The following is a 17,374-nucleotide window of genomic DNA, read 5'->3' as shown; positions in this document are numbered from 1 at the left end:
ATATCAGCTAGCAACGACAACTGGAATAAGTACTTCAGTGATATCACCTAGCAACAACAACTGGAATAAGCCCTCCAGTGATATCAGCTAGCAACGACAACTGGAATAAGTCCTCCAGTGATATCACCTAGCAACAACAACTGGAATAAGTCCTCCAGTGATATCACCTAGCAACGACAACTGGAATAAGTCCTCCAGTGATATCACCTAGCAACAACAACTGGAATAAGTCCTCCAGTGATATCCGCTAGCAACAACAACTGGAAAGTGTCCTCCAGTGATATCACCTAGCAACAACAACTGGAATAAGCGTGAGTCTGGTGTCACATAGAGTGACGTAGCGTAGAGACGTAGAGAGACGTCACGGACAGTCAAATCCAATGTGAGTGTCTGTTTTGACTGTTCCCTCCTTTCCTTCCTTCTTTCCTTCCTTCCGTCTGTCCTCCCTTTCTTCCTTCCTTCCTCTTTTCCTTCCTCACTCCCTCATTTCCTTCATTCCTCCCTTCCTTCTTTCCTTTCCTTCCTTCCCTCCCTCCTTCCCTTCCATCCTCCCTCCCTCCATCCTTCCTCCCTCCTTTCCTTCCTTCCATCTGTTCTCCCTTTCTTCCTTCCTTCCTCTTTTCCTTCCTCCCTCCCTCCTTCAATCATTGGGGTCAGAAGTAGTTTCAAAGAGGATCAACTGAATATTTTTACTGATCATTATTACTACACGTCTAAAGTTGGACTGGCAGTTTTGATTCTATTACCCCCCTTTGTGATTTTATGCCATTTACCAAAAAAAAGTAGCTAAAATAAAAGCCTCGGCCTACGTGTGTGTGTGATATGGCAGAATGCATTTACAGTGCATTTCTGAGATGGAGTCAATCATTTAACAGATAAAAGAGCAAAGATGCATCCTAAGGCTAACCCCCCTTTGCATTCTCTACTACCTCCAAGGCTTAAGAGGAACAACAACAACCCAAAAAACAAAAATCCTTAAACACACCCCCCTCCCCGAAAAAAAACCATGTGCTCAGTTTCTAGTGCATCTAAAACTTCTTCTTCTTCTTCTTCTTCCCTCACCCTTTCTTGCAGAGTGTCTCTATTTATAGAGCAGCATTAAGCCTTTAGATCTAACCCGCTCCCTGTCAGCAGAACAATAGCATAGGTAAGCTAGATTATAGAACATCTCTTATTTCTATCGGCCTACGCGTCAAAAAGAAAAGAGGAAAAAAGAGAAGAAGATATTGTATTTAGCTATTGGCAGCCAATTGACAACAGAGAGTACAGGTGGATTGTCTCTTTCTGTTGAGGTTTTTAAAAGTCAAATAATACCAATTTTCCACATAATTATATATATATATATTTATTTATTTCTTTTTTCCCCCACTTTGATTTTAAGATTAATAGACAGAAACAAGGTATAGACTTTTTCTTCACAAACATCTAGACACCAAAACCCCACCCAAAAAAAACATACCAATAACCAAGAATAAATTAGAAATAAATAAATAAAAATAATAATTAAATAATAATAATTTAGAATAATAATAATAATAATAATGAAAATAATAATAATAAAAATAAAATAAAATAGTAATAATAATAAAATAATAATAAAAAATAAAATAAAAATAACATAAAAACAATTGTAATAAAAATAATAATAAATAAAATTAATAAATAAAAATAATAATAAAATAATGAAAAAAATAAAAATAAAATAAAAATAATAATAAAATAATAATAATAAAAACAAATAAATAAATACAAGTAGTTAAAAAAAGAGAAAAAAAGGAAGACAAAAAAAAGAGGAAAAAAAACCAACAAACCCATAATTATATTTGTTAAAGTTTACAGGATCAGCTCCTTTCATCGTCAGCCTTTAACTTATTGTGCTTGCGTGATCTCGTAAGGTAAGATTAGTGACATTGATGGACAGATAATTCATCCAATCACTTGCCAAGTAGTTTTTAAAAGCCCGTTTTCCTTTTTCCAAACAGTTTCCAAGCACAAAGAGCAACACGGTCGCTCCATTTTTGTCTTATTCTCTATCTTTACCTTGTCATTGCTGGTGATTTAGTGTTATAGTGTAATGTAAAAGTCAAAATGACCCAAAAGAAATCACTTGAAGGCTTAAAATGTGTTTGTAGAAGTCTCCCTCACATGCGCTTTGCTCGTTGCGTGTTGAACTGGAAGTCCCCCGAGGCTAAGGAATTTCAATGATCCGTGTGTATATCTTTGTAAAGGATCATTATATATCAAAGAGAGACATATTGAAACAAGAATAAAAAGAACCAAAACACTGCTTATGTCAACATGTGCAGTCCAGATACACATAGCAGCACCTAATCTAAATGTGGCAAATACCACTAATTGCTTTACAAAATTGCAGAACTGGACCTCGCCAATACCACACACACTAACTCACGCACACTTCTTCTTCTGCTTGTCTTGGTGGTGAGTTTTCTTTAGTAAATATAAGATTCATGTTGTCATCCTTTTTTTTAACCCCTCCTGTTGTTCTTGAGTCAAGGAAGTGAAGGGAGGAAGAAGGAAGGAAAGGGAGGGAGGAAGGAAAGGAGGGAGGGAGGAAGGGAAAAAGGAGCGAGGAAGGAAAAGGATGGATGGATGAATGGAAGGAAGGGAGGGAGGAAGAAGGAAGGAAAGGAGGGAGGAAAGGAGGGAGGAAGGAAGGGAGGAAGAAGGAAGGAAGGAAGGAAAGGTGGAAGAAAGAAGGAAAGGAAGAAGGAAGGATGGAAGGGAGGAAGAAGGAAGGAAAGGAGGAAGAAGGAAGGAAAGGAGGGAGGAAGAACCAAGGAAAGAAGGGAGGACAAGAGAGAGGAAGGAAGGATGGAAGGGAGGAAAGGAGGGAAGAAGGAAGGAAAAAGGAAGGAAAGGAAGGAGGAAGAAGAAGGAAGGAAAGGAGGGAGGAAGGATGGGAGGACGGAGGAAAGGAACAGACGGGGTCAATTTGAATGTGTCTGAATGTTACTACCGCTACTACTAAAATAAACAGTGTTGGTGATGATGATGATGATGATGATGATGATGATGATGATGACAACTTGCTTTAAAAAAACAAGATTAAGTGTGATGGAAGAGGAAAGACAATCAGCCCTGAGACAGTCTGGAGGACCCTTCACCCTAAAAAAAGACACTCCCAGAATACCTGGAGACCACCTGATCCTGCTTTAGCCCCTTTAAGCAATGTTCACTATTCATCCAGTAAACCCCCCCCCCCCCCCCCCCGAAAACACACACACACACACACACACACACACACACACACACACACACACACACACAGACCTAATTTAACATCACACTCTGGAGCAAACAAACGTCTGCAGCCTGTGTGTGTGCATCTTCTCCTTTTTTTCGACTTAATGGTGAGCAGAGTGTGCGTGCATGAGTGTGTGTGTGTGTGTGTGTGTGTGAGTGTGTATTTGTTTACTGCATGTTTGTGCACGAATGAGTGTGTGTGCGTGTGTGTCCTTGATTCGTGTGTACACGTGTGTTTACGAGAGCGTGCGTTCTACAGTATCATTCGAATTTCCAGGAGAGCAAATTAATTGGCAGCCTTTTGCAATAATTGACTTTTACCACACATATACACACATATACACACACACACACACACACACACACACACACACACACACACAGCTCTCTCTCTCTCTCACACATACACACACATGCTGCTCACTGACAACAAAGCTGCTGGGAGGAGGGAGGGATGATGAAGCGAATCCAAAATTCAATCGACTGTGTTCTTGTTTTGAGCAGAAGGCACACAGTGTACTGTACTGTGAGAGGCCATAAAACTCTCACTCTCCACCAAAAAAAAAGAAAAAAAAGAAAAAAGGAAAAAAAAAAAAAAAAAGCCTTTGGTAGACACACAGACGTTTCAGCAATCACCCTCCATCAAAACACTTTGTCTCGCATACAAAAATAAGACTTGGCATCAGAGTGGAATACCAAATCAGCCCCATTAAGGGAGCAGAGGGGCACTCGCTACTTAGCAACCAAAAGGAATTAAAGCTGCAATATCCCTGTAATAAAAGGAATAAGATCAAGTCCTCCTTTTTTTTTCTTCTTGTCTGAAAATAGAGAGGGCTGAAAAGTCATCTTTGAGCTTCCCCCGTTCCAACTTCTTGATTGACAGACTTTGGGAGTCACAGATACCACACAGGAAATGATTATAATGGCTCTGTCTGTCGGAGCTGCTTGTTTGAGAGAAAAAGGTGATTATACTTGGGGGATTATATAATTAGTAGTATTTATGCTTCAAAGACGATGGAGCTTGTCACATACTTGTCGCATACTGTATATACTATATTTAAATCTACTTTTATTGTAAGCTACTTCTAATGTTCTAATGTCATGTTATTGCGTTAATGTATTCCCTTTTAAAATGCTTTGATATTGTATTTCAACATGCTAGACAGATAAGTATGATAAGTTAATGTGCTGTTAAAGCAAAAGAGCTCAATATGTTACGGCTAACAGCTCTGTCAATAATTCAATGAAGCCGAACTGATATACAAACCTTCTATTTTAAACATGTTTCGAGCTACAGTTAAAGTCACATTTACTCATCAATAAAATCAATCTCTCATTTATTTTGAGATCGTAAACAAACAGGAGCAAGGCCCAAAACAGGAAGGAGTAAAGGACGATTTTTATTTTTTTGTAATATTATCTATACATGAGCTAAAAATAAAAAAGAGTGCAGCACTGGAGGAAAGCAAATTCCATATAAATCAATTTCCAGGCCCGCTGCTGCTGCTGCTAGCTGCTAGCTTGCTGCTGCTAGCTGCTAGCTTGCAAACCTCAATGCAATCTCTTGCAGATGGTCTCAGTCCGTCCGAAAAATTATGCATTTCTGGACTCTCCACATTCATCCAAGATAAATGAGTCAGCAGATGGATTACCCAACATCTCTAACCTCTGCCCCACATGTAGCCAAAGCATGTTAACACATACTTTGGCACCTTTACATGTTAATGAAATGTCAAAGTATGATTTATAACTACTCTGCACTGACATACAACATATTTTTAGAGGATGACACATGGTTTGCTAGTTAGTGAGACATTTCTGTGCAGTGCAGGCGACTGTTAATACCAGGAGGGGAGTTCTGGTCCTCTGAAATGAGGCCAACGCGGAAGTAACTTAGAGCTGCATTCTATCAAAAGGCCACCAGGGGGCGACCGTCTCTATACAAGTCAATGGAGAATTCACTAACTTCTCACTTGATTTCTAACCTCAGTAAACGTTTTCAAAATGTGTTTATGGTCTCAATCGCTAGTTTAAAGCCTTCTTCAATGCAGTATGATGTTCATTTGGGACATTTTGGCCTCCCTGATTTTATATTTGATGATAAAGCAGGGTATGCATTAGGGCGTGGCTACGTCCTGATTGACAGGTTGATTGCCCAATGTCCTCGAGATACAGCCCTCTTAACCATCTCGCTCTGCCCAAGGCCCCGCCTCATGCCCATATAAGTAGAATCCGTGTTTTTATTTTTCCCAGCATGCACCTGAAATTTTCAAGATGGCGCTGCCTAGATACGATACTAACGGCTTCCGAGCAGCAGTCCACAAACCAATGGGTGAGGTCATGGATGTTACGTCCATTTCTTTTATACAGTCTATGATTAATACCCATACAGCCTCTTCCAGGAAGGCAGCTACAGGTGTTAGGTAAAAACAAGCTGAGCAAAATTAGGTTGAAGGCAACAGGCTACGTCTATAGTCTCTAGAGTGTGCCTCCAGACACAGAGCTGTCAACTTGGTCAGCCGGAGGACTCTATCACCTAGAGGATCATACCTCACGTACTGCTTGGCTGGGGCTATTTTTATGTTTTATTTCTTTTAAAAAACACTGCTTTTCCAAGAAGCCCACGGCACAGGTACACTGAGTACTGGCTAAGGAGCGCAGCTGCTCAGTGTAACACGTTTCCAATAAAGTCACATTTGCTCAGGACAGAGGTCTAACAAGTCCCCCCCCCCCACACACACACACACTTCCCCCTAACCACCACCACTACCACCACCTCGACTCACCCTCCCCTTACCTTCCCCTACTTCCTCCGCCTGTCTGTGCTAGAAATAAAAATATCAGTCTGACAGCAACGACTGATGTTACAGTATTATAAGTCGACCCCTGCGTTGTGTCACCTCTCGCTTGTCTGTCCCCTGACGTGCCCTCCTCCCCTCTCGTGTAACATAACCCAGCCGAGGCTCGTCCAGCTGCATAATCCCGGCGGTGTTTGGAGCCGTAAATCAACAGGTCAGGGGAAGTATTACAAGGAGTGGAGTGGGAAGGGAAAGGAGGAATTTTAAGTTGCAGAGAAGCAGTTACATTATGCTACTAAAGCATGAGCTACTGCTGTTTATCCACTCCATCTGTCATCCTGTGTTAATGTACACCAGGAAACAGCAGGGATATATATGTGTGTGTGTGTGTGTGTGTGTGTGTGTGTGTGTGTGTGTGTGTGTGTATGTGTGTGTGTGTGCACAGCCAGGACAGAACATCAGCTGTGGTATAAAAAAAAAAAAAAAAAAAAAAAAAAAGTACATGCAAACCGCTTAACACTTTGGGCCATACTTTTATTTTTTTTTCTGAACTACTTCTTTTCCTACTACTTGCTTTTAATAGCACTTTCCCCCCGCCACCCCTCCCTCCCTAGAGTCTCCTGTCTCTCTTCTCAGTCATGCATACACACACAGAGACAGACGCGCGCACACACACACACACACACACACACACACACACATTTAAGAATTTGTGGCCTGGAAGGCAGTCAAGTTTCATTAATTTCTCGGTTTGGGTACAGTACAGTGTGTTCCTGGACTCACATCTGCGAGCGATCATAAATGCTGGAATGCTGGCAGAACATCCAGACCTGCCGGCACAAATATGTCGTCATCAGTGTGAGGGAAGAGCCGGCACGACGCCAAAACAGCCGACCAGCCGTCAGCCAAACAGCCGAACAAATGCAGCGGAGATAGAAACAGAGACAAAGAGCAATGGGAAAGCAGCCCTACCGCCTCGCTGCGTTCATATCCAAAATTCTTTGCATTTCTCTTCTTCTATAAACGCTCTGGACATTTACGTAGGCATTTCACTCCCACACTCAAAGATTGAGATCAAGACTGAAACAAAAGCTTTTAATTTCAGGGAGTCAGAGGAACAGACAGAGGGGGAAATTTGCCTTTTGGCTATGTGTGGCACATTTATTATAATTTTAGTTAATGTGTGCCGTTCAGGTCAAATAAACTACAGAATTAAATGTAAATAATTAGACTCAGTCAGGTGCACACACACACACGACTCTTAGAGGAGAACATATTCATCTTTTTTAGGTTATTTGGTCGTCTATTTCTTTTATTGGCATGCCATTGCTCTTTTTTGTCATTAACTGGCAGTCAGACATGTTCTAGTTACTCTAAACCAAACTTGTTTTCTTAAATCATACAACCCCAAAAAGATCTACTAATAGGCAACATAAAGTTATAGTACCAAATGAGGTGTTTATAAAAAACAAAAAAAAAAGACCAATCCCATTTTTTTTTCAGCCCTTTTCAGAAACACTGCTCTTCTAAACTTCTAAACCTCACTCTGGAAATATACTGTACTGGCTGACTAATGCTCAAACCAAACACAAGCATACCAAAGTGCTGAAGGCTGTGTGACACATCAACACACACACAGCGCCTAGCGTACATATGACCTGAAGTGACAGCAGATTATCATGTTAGAAAAACGGACTTATCAATAATGTAGAGCAGCGGGATCATTTTCATTCAAGGGCCACATACAGTACAATTTGATCTCATGTGGGCCGGGTCATTAAAAAGATGGAAGGAAGGAAGGAAAAAAGAAAGAAAGGAAGGGAGAAAGGACAGAAGGAAGGAAGGAAGGAAAAGAAGACAGGAAGGAAAGACGGAAGGAATGAAGGAAGAAAGAAAGAAAGAAAGGGAGGAAGGACAGAAGGAAGGAAGGAAAAAGGGAGGGAGGAAGGAAGGCAGGAAGGAAGGAAGGCAGGAAGGAAAGATGGAAGGAAGGAAGGCAGGAAAGAAGGAAAAAAGAAAGAATGAAAGGGAGGAAGGACAGATGGAAGGAAGGAAGAAAGGAAGGAAAGACAGGAATGAAAGATGGAAGGAAGGAAGGAAGGAAGGAAGGAAGGAAGGAAGGAAGGAAGGAAGGAAGGAAAGATGGAAGGAAGAAAGTGGGCCGGATTGGATCCCTCGGCGGGCCGATTCTGGCCCACGGGCCGCATGTTTGACACCCCTGCTGTAGAGAGTAGGAGATGATATGTGGACTTTAACTCTGCACAGTACAGCTGATATGTTGTATGGGAAGTTGATGAATGCAATGATGAAGACTCATGATGAAGACGATCTTTTGCAGGTATAAATGACCAAAGCATAGAGCTAAGTATTGCATGTAATACTGTTTTTATTATGCAGAGTAGAAACTTGTTTTAAAGGGTAGTTCCAACAGTTTTTTTCTAAAGTCTTTAACACTGAAACAGGTTTTTCTTGCTGTAATCATTCCTTTCTCTTTATACTGTAGCGGTGACGGATCCCATCTGAATGTGTTTACAATGCAAATGACTGGGGGAATAAAAGTTCACTCAAAAGTTACATTATTTGTAGTTGTCTTAAATGCTTCATGTTTCCCCCTGAACACTGTGTCTCTTTTGAGCTATGGTGGAAAGGATAGGAAGGATAGGAACATTGGCACTAAAAGAACTTCATCTGTGAAAAGAAACCTACTTGATTTAACTATTTTGGATTGAAGCCTTTTTATATTAGCTTTAGATAAACATTTCAGTCCACTTGTGCACAGAAGGATGACTGTGGATTTTGAAGGCATTATGAAGGGATCTGTTAACATCCAAAGCACATGAACAGGAGAAATCATTACAGCAGCGAAAGTCAAAATCGGCACCTGGCTTGTTGTTTTAAGAGAGACTTTAGAAAAAAAAAAAAAAAAAAACTGTAAACCTATCCTTTAACCACAAAATGAGCAAAACTTCTGGGTTTGGATATATAATATAAAACATGAAGGGTTTCAGGAAACATACATATACCTAAAGAGTGAGTAAAGCAACATATCTTTATACTGACACTGACACTTTTTAAACAGCTGATATAATGCTATGGGCACATTTCAGTATGTACTCATAAAGTATTGAGCAAATAGACAGTGCAATCCACCCTCCTCTATATTTAAATACTCTTCAGCTGCCTCACTACCATCTCTCCCATTCATATATAATCATACTGTGCCCTTGAGCAAGACACTTAGCCTGCGACTGTTTAAATAAAGATGGATCCGTTTTTAATGTGCTTTAAGGTCGGTCTCATGCACACACACACACACACACACACACACACACACACACACACACACACATACGCAGATAGCTAATACAGGAACTCTTTACTATGTATACATACAGTAAACAGAGGATTAAAGACTCTTAAGCTATAAAGGCAGTGAGATGAGAAGTTGTTGCTAACGGAGATGAGGGTATGAGGATATATGAGGGTGTTCAGCAGAGAGAGTCTTATTGGTAATCTTATTATGCTTCATCGGCTCGATCCGAGAACAAACTGTGAATCATATCAGTCTGGTCTGGTCTTGTTTGGCGAGTTTCAGTACAAGACACACACACACACACACACACACACACACACACACACACATACACATATACACACTTAGTCACACTGCATATTATCCACTGTAGTAATAACTGACTGATACATATTTACTGTACAATTTATTAACCCTACTTTCGTACTCCCAGGTCAAATTGACCCCATCTCTTCTTTCCTCACTTCCTTCCACCCTTCCTTGCTTCCTTTCTTCCTTCCTCCCTCCCTCATTACTCCTTTCCTTCCTTTCCTTCCTTCCTCTTTTCCTCCCTCCCTCCCTTCCTTCCATCCTCCCTCCCTCCTTCCTTACTCCTTTCCTTCCTTCCTCTATTCCTCCCTCCCTCCTTACTCCTTTCCTTCCTTCCTCTTTTCTTCCCTCTCTCCCTCCTTACTCCATTCCTTCCTTCCTTCCTTCCTTCCCTCCTCCCTCCCTCCCTCCTCCCTTACTCCTTTCCTTCTTTCCTCTTTTCCTCCCTTCCTCTCTCCTTACTCCTTTCCTTCCTTCCTTTCTCCTTTCCTTCCTCCCTTCCATGTCTCCTTAATTCCTTCCTCTTTTCGTCCTTCCTTCCTTCCTTCCTTCCTTCCTTCCTTCCTTCCTTCCTCCCTCGACCTGAGGACAATAGGAGGGTTAAAACCACACTTGTGCAATAGTTAAAGACCCTGGGAAAAAAGTGACTCAACGGTCTTCATCATGTGACCTGAAAGCTGCTAACATGTTGATCTCAGGTTATAATTATGTTTTTGTTGTTTTTTGGGGTCAAATACGAACAAAAGAAGCCAAACTACTAAAATATGATATGTTATCTAAATACAAGTAGCTGCAAAACAACTTCAGCTAAATAAATCTAAATTTGTTTTATATTGAATCAGAAATGATCTGATCAAAGAATGACTAAACCAGATTATGAATATGACTCAGCACTAGTTTTGATTGAGTTTAGAAAGACTATTATTGCTCTGTGGTTTATTTGTGGTTTAACTGCAATCAAATACAGTTCTAGGTAAAACATAAAATGATTATTTGGGTTTTTAAAGGTTATAATTTAGCATGAAATTGGTCAAAGTTAGTAAAATAATGGAGCTATTTTCCATTACCGGTGTAAAGGTGCTGCTATTAATTAGAGAAAACAACATTCAAGACCTCAGCATGCACCCAAAAAGGGGCTGAGTCACAGTCCTCCACCCTGCTCGAACCCCCATCTGCAGGCTTTGGCTCTGCAAACACTGTCAAGTACTAAACGTCAGGCGGAGATTAAAAAAAAAAAAAAAGAAAAAAGAAAAAAAAAACAACAACGTGGAGAGAGGACTGAGACAGAACGAGACGAGAGGAAAAAAATAAATAGCTGGCACAAGGTAGACTGTACATACTGTACCCTCAGAGGTGGCAGGCAGCCCAGACTGGCAAGCCGCCAAGCTCTCCGTACAACAAGCACAGAGAGACAGACAGACAGAGAGACAGATAGACAGAGAGACAGACAGAGAGACAGAAAGATAGATAGACAGAGTGGAAAGCAGAGGGGAGGGAGGAGGCAACAGCAGCAGCGTCTGAAACGCTCCACATCCACGACACGCTGTGCATACCAAAAAGCCTCTCTCCACTCTCTCGCTTCATCTCCCCAATATTCTGTCTTTTCTGAAGCGAGCTGAAGGATGATGGCGGCGGCGGCAGAACAGGAGGAGGAGGAGGTGGAGGAGGAGGAGGAGGAGGAGAGGAGGAGAGGAGGAGAAAGGAGGGGCTGAGGTTGAGGGTTTTGGGACTTGGTGAAGTGTCATCATTACAGAGAGACACGATAAAAATCGAGACGCAGTGTCAGACCGAGAAAAGCCTTGAAAGTCAAATGGTGGAGGCGGAGGTGGAAGAGAGAGAGAGAGAAAAAAAATGAAATCGTGCAAAAAAAAAAAGACAACAAAAACTATCAAAGCAGCTTTGCCTCAGCGCTGTCTCTTCCCTAACCGTCGCCCGTCTCGACAGAAGCGCTTGTCTTGCCTTTTACGCCAGACCAAAGCGGCTATGAATCAACACTGATGTGTGTAACAGCACAGGTTGATGTTGTGCATCAAGACAGCCCCGCTTTGGAAAGAGGAAAAAAGAGAAAGAAAGAAAAGAAGAAGAAGAAAAAAAAAAAAGTTTGTGCACTTGCTGCCACTGTTGCTAAAAATACACTGCCCACATCTTCCGCTCGGTTGCCTTTCTCAAGGTGGAGTGTGTGGTTCTTCCTAGAGTTTTCAATCTTCTGCTTTTTCCATTTGATCTCGTATCAACTCACTTTCACCTCACGTCAATTGGTACAAATTGTAGAGTTATTATTCACCTGTTGATATAATGGTATGGTTTTATAATGATCCACTTTAATGTTTAACTCAGGGGTGGTCGAAGGTTGTATTAATGTTCTCTTGATCTTTAAAAAGTAATCATGTTAAAGCTTTAAAAATCCCAAATACACATGTACTGACTGTAATCCAAACCATGATCCTCCCCTCAAAATTAAACATGAGATGGATTTCATTTGGATGTTTTGGAAAGAGCTTTTAGTGCTGTTAACCCTGCATATGCACGTCTGGTACTAATACTGTCAGAATCACTTACTGAATGTTTTTAGTCCATGACTTTTTATACCACCTTAAAATACTGCCTGTTTTTTTTTTTTCTGCTTTGTTATTCCTTAAATCACATTTAGTTTTGGTTCATGGTGACTCGGTTACATTATCAGTGATCCTGCTCGATGTACACTAACCCTTATTGATAGAAATGAAGTGGAAAAATACTAAACATTTGAGAAATACAATCTACAAAGCTAAAAGAAAAACACAGCTACATAACATTTGTATGCAAAACATTACAGATGATAATAAAGAAGCTTCTCCTGCTGCAATTAAGTGCAACAGACTTTCTTTAGGTTATTTAAATGCTACTTAAATAATACTTTTATACTTATTATTATTACACTGACATGCTACTATTAGCATTATAGCTTCCTCAACTACAGAGCTTTTATCCATTACCCATTCTCTTTTTCTATCACTGCCATTACAACTTGTTCTTGCACATTTATTGCTAGGTATATTATATTATATTATATTATATTATATTAGCATTACTGTTATAACTGCAAAGATTATTACAATGACATTTTCCCCAATATGATTCTAACTCCAAATTTGCTTTCAGGCTAGGTGGATCTGAAACCAAGTCATTTTAAATGCTACTTAAATAATACTTTTATATTTTTATACTTCTAATACTGCCACTGTTATTATTACACTGACATGCTACTAATATTAGCATTATAACTTCCTCAACTACTGAGCTATTATTATTTCTAAACCTTCGATTACCCATTCTCTTTTTCTATCACTACCATTACAACTTGTTCTTGCTACTACTAGTGTGCTAGGTATATTATATTATATTATATTATTAGCATTACTGTTACTGTTATACCTGCAGAGATTATTACAATGACATTTTCCCCAATATAATTCTAGCTCTAAGTTTGCTTTCAGGCTAGGCGGATCTAAAGCCAAGTCATTTTAAATGCTACTTAAATAATACTTTTACACTGTTATTATTACACTGACATGCTACTATTAGCATTATAGCTTCCTCAACTACTCAATAACCCATTACCCATTCTCTTTTTCTATCACTACCATTACAACTTGTTCTTGCACATTTATTGCTAGGTATATTATATTATATTATATTATATTATATTATATTATATTATATTAGCATTACTGTTATAACTGCAAATATTATTACAATTTTCCCCAATATGATTCTAACTCCAAATTTGCTTTCAGGCTAGGTGGATCTGAAACCAAGTCATTTTAAATGCTACTTAAATAATACTTTTATATTTTTATACTTCTAATACTGCCACTGTTATTATTACACTGACATGCTACTAATATTAGCATTATAGCTTCCTCAACTACTGAGCTATTATTATTTCTAAACCTTCGATTACTCATTCTCTTTTTCTATCACTACCATTACAACTTGTTCTTGCTACTACTAGTGTGCTAGGTATATTATATTATATTATATTATATTATATTAGCATTACTGTTACTGTTATAACTGCAAAGATTATTACAATGACTTTTTCCCCAATATGATTCTAACTCTAAGTTTGCTTTCAGGCTAGGCGGACCTGAAGCCAAGTCATTTTAAATGCTACTTAAATAATACTTTTACATTTCTAATACTGCCACTGTTATTATTACACTGACATGCTACTATTAGCATTATAGCTTCCTCAACTACTGAGCTATTATCCATTACCCATTCTCTTTTTCTATCACTACCATTACAACTTGTTCTTGCACCTTTATTGCTAGGTATATTATATTATATTATATTATATTAGCATTACTGTTACTGTTACACCTGCAAAGATTAATACAATGACTTTTTCCCCCAATATGATTCTAACTCTAGGTTTGCTTTCAAGCTAGGCGGACCTGAAGCCAAGTCAGGTTAACTTGGATCCATGTCAGCAGCGAGAGCATGGCTCATCTCCACCGGAGCATGCAGAGAGCTGCACGCACACTTCAGGAACAGTCAACAAGTGTCTGAAGCACGAGATTACCTCGCCTAACCCTTCAGCTTCCACTTTGTAATATCGCTTGACTTTAAAAGAAAAAAATATAACAAAACTCCATGCTAACTTTTTTTGCCACTGAACTGCACGACATGAAACAACATAAACATGAATCGAGCTCCAGGAGAGAGGCTTTAGGGCAGGATGTTATGTCTGAGGAGACACATAGCAGGGGCACACACTGGGAGACTAGTATAAAATCTCCCAAACATTCACTATCCTATTTGTGTCCGTGACAGAGCTCTCTTCTTTCTGGAGTTGACAAGTGAGTGAGATGGGAAGAGAGAGTGTGTGTGTGTGTGTGTGTGTGTGTGTGTGAAACTGTGAAAACGGGGTGTAATTTTAAAATAAACAGTGAATACTTCCTCGGAGCAACTTTTGTTTTTTGACACGCTGAGTTGTGTGCTGAGCCAATTCACCGGCACAGCTTGAGTTCGTCATTCATCTTTGTCACAACATAGCAGGAGTGTCAGCATCCATCTCAGTCATTGTTTAAGTTTTTGGTGAGATACGAACAAACATGATCCTGGCAATTATTGTTTTCTATCCTACTGACGGTGGTGGGCCGGGGGAACTCGGAGGGGGGGGGGGGGGGGGGGGGGGTTGTTTGGTATGCCCATCAACTACAATAACAACATTAATGCCAAGCAGACATTGGGACCGCTTAGTGTGGAAAACATACAGAGGACCAAACACAGGGCTTAATCTGTAGGCCAACGTCAACACATGGATTTGGGGTTTTGTGTGTGTGTGTGTGTGTGTGTGTGTGTGTGTGTGTGTGTGTGTGTGTGTGTGGAGAAGGGGTTCCCTCAGAGGTCCCATGGCTTTTACAGTGTCTCAATAAACCATCTGCACTTAGGGCCTTAGGAGTGAGGAGCTCATGCTATTAAAGTGCGACTGTGCTAAGTAGGCTCAGAGCACAAGGACTGCTGGTATGTGTGTGTGTGTGTGTGTGTGTGTGTGTGTGTGTGTGTGTTTGGACCAATCAAAGGTGTCCAAGTGTTCTGACTTTTAATGTCACAGACGTACAGGATGACAGGATGATGATGATGTGCAGGCACCTCTTGGGTTACTGTTTCCTGTGTAGTTCTGCTCAGCCTTACTGAGCCCGAAACAGTTATTTAATCCACAAATCACTTAAACTGGGTTGTGCTCCACATCCACATATTTAAACTGGGATATGTGAAGCATGTATGAGGCTGAGCTCTCTCTCTCTCTCTGTCTGTCTCTCTCTCTCTCTCTCCCTCTCCCTCTCCCTAACCCTTCAATTGTGCTGTAGGAAAAGCAGCATTCATGATAGTAGTGAATCAATCACTCTGAATCTATGAATGGGTTGTAAATCAAATTTTGTGAGATGCCAGAGTAAATGCTAAAGTCAGGCTTTGCAGAGTGTCACACTGTAAATCTACAAGAAACACAGATGCACCCTCCCTTTAAAAAGGACTGCACCACCAGTGTATGTGAATGTGTTTACTTGTAATTATGTACTGTATACTACTTCCTGGTTTCCTATTCCTTTAAGTAAACCACTTAAGTTAACTTGCTGGAACATAAACTTTGCTTAAGTTAAGGGTTATAGCTACCAGTGAGGTTGCTGAGGTCTGGTTTTTTTTGGAGGGAAATAAAAAATGAAAGTGAACAGCTGCTCGATCAATGACCTTCTGATCAACCTCTGACTTGGATGAGGATTTTAATTCTCTCTATATTCTCTCTATTACTCAAATCTAACTGTGTGCAATGGGAGTAAACACATGCTCTATCATTCCAAAACTCAACGCTACACCTACAGTGATAATGGGCGGATATTTCTAAGCTCAACGGCGATCAAAGTACGAGGATGTGGTTTTGGGTTGGTTTGATTTCTTTACCTGAATGAGACAGCAAATGCATCCGTAGACGGAGGCTGTCCAGGAAGCTCTTCCCACACAGCTCACAGCCGTAGGTCTTCATTCCACTGTGCATCTTCCTGTTGTCAACGAGAGGAGACAGAAAAAAAACTATTTAGTATAAGGACTGTTGTTGCTAGGAAATGTCTGTTTTTGACCACGCAAACCTCATTCTTCATGCATGCATGTCTCTCAAATAGACGTTTGTGTCCTCTAAGAAAGTGGCTTTTTTTTTTTCTTTTTCTTTACAGCCCCCGTAAGTGATAACTTTCCACACATCAAACGATTTTGGTTATCCTGTTGCATTCTGCAGCTTTAAAAAACAGACTAAATGTCACACACACCATCAATCATAACATCAGCCCATAACAATAACCATCATTCTGCACCGGAGCACCAGACCATGACTCGCTGCCGTAAATCACAAGATGCTATTCAAAGCAGAGGCGATATCAACTCCCTCCATCTAAAGTGCTGCAGATGGATAAGGAGCTGTAAAGTGAAATAGAATGATTTATTCAGGCTAAACACACAGGACAGCTACTTAGTGTTATGAAACATTTATGGTCCAGTTTTTTTGACAGCACCCTAACCACCCCCACCCCCCCACCCACCCACCCACCCCAAAAAAACACTATAAGGTGATGTGTAGCTTGAAGAGAAATCTCATCCAAAACAAATTGCCTTTTTTCTAAATGGACAGTCATTAGGCTGTAACATAGTTTAAGCTCACAAGGTCAGACAAGACTAAGGGTCAATATTTGATTATGTGGTGAAGGCCTTGAAGGTTAGGTAACTGAATAACATCTAACAACACAAAGTCTAGCCTCACGACTCTCTCTGTTACGAAATCTTCAAAGACCCCCACGGCTCGGTACAAAGCATATTATTCTTGAGAGATATCTGAAAGTGCTCTAAAGCAATTAAGGTGACACGAATTGCCAAACAACTGCCACAGTGCCTTAAGCCTCCTGAGAACTTCAAATACCTCACCTTGAGAGAGGTACACAAAAGCACACAGGTCCACAATAGTAATGATTGTTGGTCAAGTTGCCCCCCCCCCCCCTCTTTCAAATGTGGCACTTTTAATCCTTCAAAAAGTTTCCTCTTCACACAGTGAGGCTTCAAACTAAGTGTCATCTGCTTGATGATAGGATCAAGAGAGGAAGAGAGCATGACAGGTGGTGGAAAAACGCCATCAATGATTCTTTAAGGCAGAGGTGTC

The 17,374-nt window shown here is 40.3% G+C and overlaps 1 protein-coding gene across 1 annotated transcript in view; it reads right to left on the bottom strand.

Annotated features, from left to right (window-relative positions):
* The window catches only part of LOC128371002 (zinc finger and BTB domain-containing protein 16-A-like), a 166,101-nt gene that overhangs the window by 24,534 nt on the left and 124,193 nt on the right, over positions 1-17,374 (bottom strand). The window contains exon 3 of the mRNA XM_053331195.1: positions 16,132-16,229. Within this exon, the coding sequence (XP_053187170.1) occupies positions 16,132-16,229 (98 nt within the window). The remainder of the gene's footprint in view (positions 1-16,131; positions 16,230-17,374) is intronic.

The sequence above is a fragment of the Scomber japonicus genome, chromosome 13 (genome assembly GCF_027409825.1).
Source record: "Scomber japonicus isolate fScoJap1 chromosome 13, fScoJap1.pri, whole genome shotgun sequence".
Taxonomy (NCBI): domain Eukaryota; kingdom Metazoa; phylum Chordata; class Actinopteri; order Scombriformes; family Scombridae; genus Scomber; species Scomber japonicus.
Note: the sequence above shows the minus strand (reverse complement) of the source record. Positions and strands in the feature narration are given on the sequence as shown.